The sequence below is a fragment of the Poecilia reticulata genome, linkage group LG19, assembly GCF_000633615.1.
Source record: "Poecilia reticulata strain Guanapo linkage group LG19, Guppy_female_1.0+MT, whole genome shotgun sequence".
In the NCBI taxonomy this organism is placed as follows: domain Eukaryota; kingdom Metazoa; phylum Chordata; class Actinopteri; order Cyprinodontiformes; family Poeciliidae; genus Poecilia; species Poecilia reticulata.
In genome coordinates, this window is record NC_024349.1 from 25,776,494 (window position 1) to 25,782,625 (window position 6,132).

General features: G+C 40.5%; 1 protein-coding gene across 1 annotated transcript; it reads left to right on the forward strand.

Annotated features, from left to right (window-relative positions):
• The first annotated feature begins 407 nt into the window (after positions 1-407).
• Positions 408-5,524, forward strand: narf (nuclear prelamin A recognition factor). The gene is made up of 8 exons (XM_008438009.2): positions 408-700; positions 1,170-1,271; positions 1,353-1,418; positions 2,147-2,275; positions 2,361-2,493; positions 3,254-3,388; positions 4,274-4,392; positions 5,432-5,524. The coding sequence occupies exons 2-8, from the start codon at positions 1,215-1,217 to the stop codon at positions 5,522-5,524; spliced, it is 732 nt and encodes a 243-aa protein (XP_008436231.2). The 5' UTR covers positions 408-700; positions 1,170-1,214.
• The last annotated feature ends 608 nt before the right edge of the window (positions 5,525-6,132 follow it).

The window sequence follows — 6,132 nt, forward strand, 5'->3', positions numbered from 1 at the left end:
ATATATATATATATATATATATTGTGAATATTTTATTCAAACTCTGTGCTTTATCCAGCAGACATGTATTGTCCCTCTTCTCAAGAATCACTGTAATATTAATAATACTACTGCTAAGCAGAACTGATCAATAAATGGTTTTGGCTTTTTATGTAACTTTAATCACGTTTTTATATTTGTTAATTAAATATTTTTCAAGTTTTTTTTATTAACGTGTTTAAAAATAAAGAAATTGGGTTGGTAGATTTGTCTTCGTGTTTCTCATCTACCATTACGTTTTTGAGCAACAAACTAAGATAACATTCGACTGCTAATTCTCTTTTAATAGTCTCAATATATTTTTGAATTTTCTGCTTTGCGAAACCACCGACTATTTTGAAATCCTCATGTCACAGCTTCCGGCGCGTGACGCCTGTTGACGCGCGCATGCTCCAAGGAAGGTCCGGGTGCACAATGGAGGTGGATGTACATAAGCACGAACGGCGGGGTAAATATGATATATAAGAACTACGAAGGTGCGGGTTAGCATTGGCGGTGACACCGTCCCAACACGGGGGTTTTGGAGACAGAGAGCTGAGTTCCGGCAGAGTTTAACAACTAAACAGTTTCGGTGCTGCAGTCCTTCTTCTTCTCTCCCCCTGCTTGTCCTCTGCGGGTTTCCACGTCTTTGTGCTGAAGCGCAAAGAAGCAGAACCGTCCGGTGAGTTGTTACTTGAACATTCAGCCTTACGGCGTTATTACTAAGAAACATTTCAACACTTTAAGGCTTTTTCTGTGCGGCCTAAATCGTTTTAAACCCCTCCAGCCCACAAGAAACGACGTTTAGTCAATAAACGTGACGCATTATTGTTGTTAAAGCTACTTTAGAGCGTCATTACTTGAGCTAAAGTAAAGGTACTGCTGTTTTAGGTCACACAGGAGGCTTATCTCACTTAACGCTGTCACGTAACACCTCTGTTGTGGTTGTGTATACAATTACCTCGAGCCATTTAAACGTGATGATGATTAATGCTCATTGTGAGTTTTCCCAGCGTTGGAGGGGCTGTTCTGGTTCTGATAAGCTGGCTGTCGGTGATAGGACAGCAGGGGACCGCTGACGGCAGGGTGGGGCTCCCAACAGAAAACACTCAGCACCCCGCGAGGAAATGAGCTAATGCTTCTGCTTCCAGGTCTGGTCGGTCTTTCCCAGCTCAGAGATAAATGACGAGGGGAAAATGTCAGGAGTCAAGATAGCGCAGCGCAAGGAGAAGTGTGAAAACTGCACCAAACAGGTAGGATTGTGGCTACAATGAAGTTATTTCATGTAATTGGTTTGGAAGTCGTTTTTATTTTTATTTTGTTTGCAATTGCAGTGCAACAAGAAACAAGGTGAAGACGGGGCCAACTCTGGCCCAGAGAGCGAGGAAGTCAATGGACAGGTAGTGACCGCTTATTTAACTCCTCATTGGTTCCTCAAGTTTTCAGTAAAATACTTATTCAGTTTTATACAGTGAAGTGGAAGGAAATTGTGTGAATGGTGTGTCAGCCTGTCAAAACCAGTTAATTGCATGATGAATCAAAATGAGCTTGATAGTTTCCATTGTGGTGATTGATATTTTTTTTGAAGGGCAATTTTAATAATCCATTTTACTTATGGTTTCAGTTGTGTGTGTGTGGTTTCTTTTTATGTAACGTTTTTGGTTGTTTTATTTTGGACATGTAAAATGTCTTCCAGTTCCAGTGTGAAGTGTTCTGTGCAAAATTAAAGTCTATTAGCCTTTGAAAGCGCGTACTTACATTATTACGCCATTATCAGTATATCGGTTTAAAATTGTGTCAAAGTGACAGTATTATCGTTTATCGCGATAACTTCTGGGATAATTTGGCGTCCAGCAGAATTTGTCATCGTCACAGTCGTACTGGTTCAGAGTGATGGGGAGTTTTAGTTCGTCGACACATTTTAAAAAATTTCATTTGTGAAAGATTTTAAAAAACCACACAACCTTAGGATTATGCCTAACTTTGAGTGGTTCTATTGTATAAATTATTTAACTATGTTGATATTTGTTGTTTTGACAAGTAAGTTCATGGGGTGGGAGCATTTTTACCGCAGGAGCTTTAGATGTGAAATGAAGTAAATGAATTTGAGCCGTTTCCGTCCCTCTAGTTGATCGAAGGCCCCCGGTTGCTGCTGAGCRCCTGTCTCTCCTGTGACGGCTGCCTGTCCGACGAAGAGACCCTGAAGATTTCCCAGCAGAATCTGGAGGAGGTGGAGCGAGTCCTGGCCCTCAACAAGGTGCGTCTCACACACAGGCGCGCGCCGCACAAAAGCTGGAACGAGAAAGCCGAGACAACTGGGTTTCATGTTGTGTTTTTGACAGAAATGTGACTCATCGAAGCACAAGGTGGTGGCGGCGTCGGTGTGTCCGCAGTCGCTGCCTTTCTTTGCCGTCCAGTTTGGCTTGGACATTAACGAAGCAGCCCACAAGCTCTGCAGTTTCCTCAAGAGTATCGGTGAGCTGATCTGAGACGTCCTGTGGGGTTTTCTTCTTGATTTATTTATTTATTTTTTTTAAGTGCTTGATTTCTTTGATATTCAAACTACAGTTTTGTTATGCAGTGCAAGCTAATGTTTGATTAAAAGCCTACGTTTGGAAAATGTTATTTACAGTTGGAACTAGTTATTTTCACACACCTAATGAGACGTTTTCTTGTCTCTGTCTGAAGATAAATCCAACTATACGTTTCCTGTTTTGGGTCAATTAGAATTTCCAAAATGGTTTTTATGTGCTAAATGCTAGCAGCTTGTAAAGAATGTTTATTATTCCTAATGACTCAATGACTCATTGATCTGTGTATTTGAAATAAAGGTTGGCTTCTATTTTATATGTTATTCATTTTTGAAATTGGGGTATTTTGAGTTAAATTATTGAACAGCTTTTCAAAATTTTAAATTGTCATATATTGTTCCTGCTGTCACAATGCATTATTAACAGTAATGAATGATTCTCTGTAGTGAATTGAAGCTGGATAGCTTTTCTCACTGACGCCTGCTGCTGGATAAGTTTGAAAACTAACCTTGAAAGTGCTTGAATTTTACTGTGGCACAAAGTGTACAAACCCTGTTTATTCAGCAAAAACATTCATGTTTTTTTTTTTTTCTAAAATGCACCTAAAAATACCAGGAAATAAAGTTTAAAATCAATTTAGTAGAAATTTGATCACATGATTGATTTCCTCATAACAACTTTTCACATTGTTTTTTTTTCTGTAGGGGTAACGTTTGTGTTTGACACCACTGTAGCAGCCGGGTTCAGCATCTTGGAGACCCAGAAAGAGTTTATTCAGCGCTACCGCAGGAGGCACCATGACTCTCAGGCCTTACCCATGTTCACCTCCTCCTGCCCGGGTGAGCTGTCTGCCTGACCTGTTGATTCTCCTCTGCATTTCTTTTCATAACACAAACTAAATTGGCCTTGTCATCTTTTTTTTTTTTTTGGTTTATTTTTAACTACGACGTTAATGGGGTTTTTATGCTTCTGTGAGCTTTTACTCCCTGGAGCCTTGAATCTCTCCTGTTTGTTGCGTAGAATATAAATTACAGATGCTGACTCAGACAGTCTCGCTTCTTCTACAGATACTGCCTGCGTCAGTGTTGCTGCTTCGGACAGAAAGTAAAACTCAACAATGTAAAATTTTCTAAACCTTGTTTTACTTTCAGTTAAAAGTTGATAAATATTTTTTTTCTTTATTGGCTTTAAATCGGCTCTAAAACTTGAGGAAAATGGACCCAAACCTTCTGTAAATATAAAACCTTTTTAAATAAACTGCAGTTATCCTAAAATCAAAAATAAAATATGTAATTTCCTGCAATAAAAGCTATAAGAAACAGCAGACTTTCAGCTTCGCTTGAGTTTTTGACAAATGAAGTTTTATTTCAAGATTATTATTTTTTTCTTAGTGGTTTCACGCTTAAAATATTGAACTTATCTGGATAAGTGCTGGTGGAGCAAGATAGGCAGTGTTTCCCTCACCACTCCCCTCAGAGATAACACCAAGGAGCTTTATGGAATTAAATTTGTCTCAGAAGAACCCCACTTTTTAACAAACTCACATTTATCTGTAGCGATGACACTGTTGGGACTGTTTTGCTTCCTTAAAAGCTGCTGGCGAATTCCAGTTGAGGCTGGGATTTAAAGAAACACGTTTTTGGAGCTGAGAAATGTTGCTATTGTTTTGCGTTTTCTTGTTTTGTTTCTACTGTTTGTATTTAGTCATTTTTTTGTGTGTGCAGGTTGGATCCGCTATGCAGAACGGGTTCTGGGCAGCGTGGTCACCCCTCACCTGTGCACAGCCCGGTCACCCCAGCAGATCATGGGCTGCCTGGTGAAAGATTACTTCTCTGAGCAACAGGTGAGAGTGCAGATCACCTGTTCCTGTCAAATATGGTGCTTTTAATCATGTCATCCTTAGACTAAAAAAGAAAATCATTGTCTGTGGTTTAAGTTTTCAAATTCCGCCTCCTGTGCCATTTAACAAATCAAATGAACGGTACAACTGTCTGAGTTTTTGATGAGGAAGTCTGATATTTTCACAAACTAAACCTTTAGAAATAACAGCGTAGATCTTCACTTCCACATGCTCACTCTCGATTTCAGCGTTATAAACCACAACAACACTGGAGCACTATTTCCAGCTGGTCGGAGGTGTAAGCCAACGTGACTGAGCAAAGCTGCTGCTGATGAGTCACCTTCTTTGTTTCAGCTTAACAAAAACAATAAAAACTTCCATACAACACATCCAACCACCAACGATTGTCCCTTTAGGATCATTATAAATGGGATGCATGTTTCATAGAACGTCAGGGAAACGGCTTTTGTTTTTATTTTGCGTTTTACTAAATCATGTCAAAATGTTGCTTTTAAACCACGTACAAGTCGATGGAGTTGTGATTTTAGCTGAAGAAGGGAAACGCAGACTTTTACTCCCACCAGTTATGACTTGTAAGACCAATTTTGTGTTTGAATTGACACAAATGTAAAAAGCTGGAAGAAAACAAACATGCCCAGACACTCTGGAAAGCTAAGGACCGAGGCAGAGTGAAGAAAATTGTGGAGAGGACATGTGACCGTGTTGTAACGATTACAGCAGCAGATCAGTCACCAGAGCAGGGACTCTGACGGTCAGATGTCTGCAGGGCGTGGAACCGCCTCACATCAGTCATGGTGCAGAACGGTCCTGCAGCTTTTCTTCCTCCTCCTGCTGTCAGTCTGTTCCAAGCTGCTGGAATTTGCCCTGTTAGCCCGACGCTAACCCGGAGGTCATGTTTGAGTGGAGGCCTGTTGGCCGCAGCGGAACCTCAAAGTGACACAAGCAGCGCTTGGACAAATATTGATGCTTCTCCCTGCGCTGTGATGTCATGTTCAGCACTGCTGTGTTTCTCTCTATGCAGCGCCACACATTCACACCCACAGCCGTCACCTGTGGCAACGGACACCTGAGATACAAATCGGTTGGTAAAATCCGGATAGCGTGGGATCTGTGAGACGTGGTGTACAGCGATACGCTGTGTTGTTGTAAACAATCCAGTTGATGTCACTGGGTTCAAATTATTGCCACGTAATCTGGTTACACGATACGACCTCCTGGCCTTGTGTTGACCCACGAGCTGCATCAAGTGTTGGGAATGTTCACCAAGCCCTGAAAGGTGTCCTGTAAGTCTGACAGAACGGGAAAAAGATGCAGCAAAAATGACCCAAATGTTAAAAATACCAAGACAGGTGAGAGAATTTTAAGACTTCAGATTTAGTCAGTGATGGAGACCAGGCTGGGTATATCTATGGAGGATACATCTATGTTGTGCTGAATCTGGCTGCAAATTAGCTAGATTTTTTCAGCTGTTTCTACAGTAACTAAAAAGCTATGGGGGAGAAATATTTGTATTTCCATTAGGGCTGTACAATAAATCAATAACAATATACACTGCTCAAAAAAATAAAGGGAACACTCAAATAACACATCCTAGATCTGAATGAATAAAATATAATTTCCATCTGTTGTCTATTCCATTTGCACAACAGCAGGTGAAATTGATTGTCAATCAGTGTTGCTTCCTAAGTGGACAGTTTGATTTCACAGAAGTTTGATTTACTT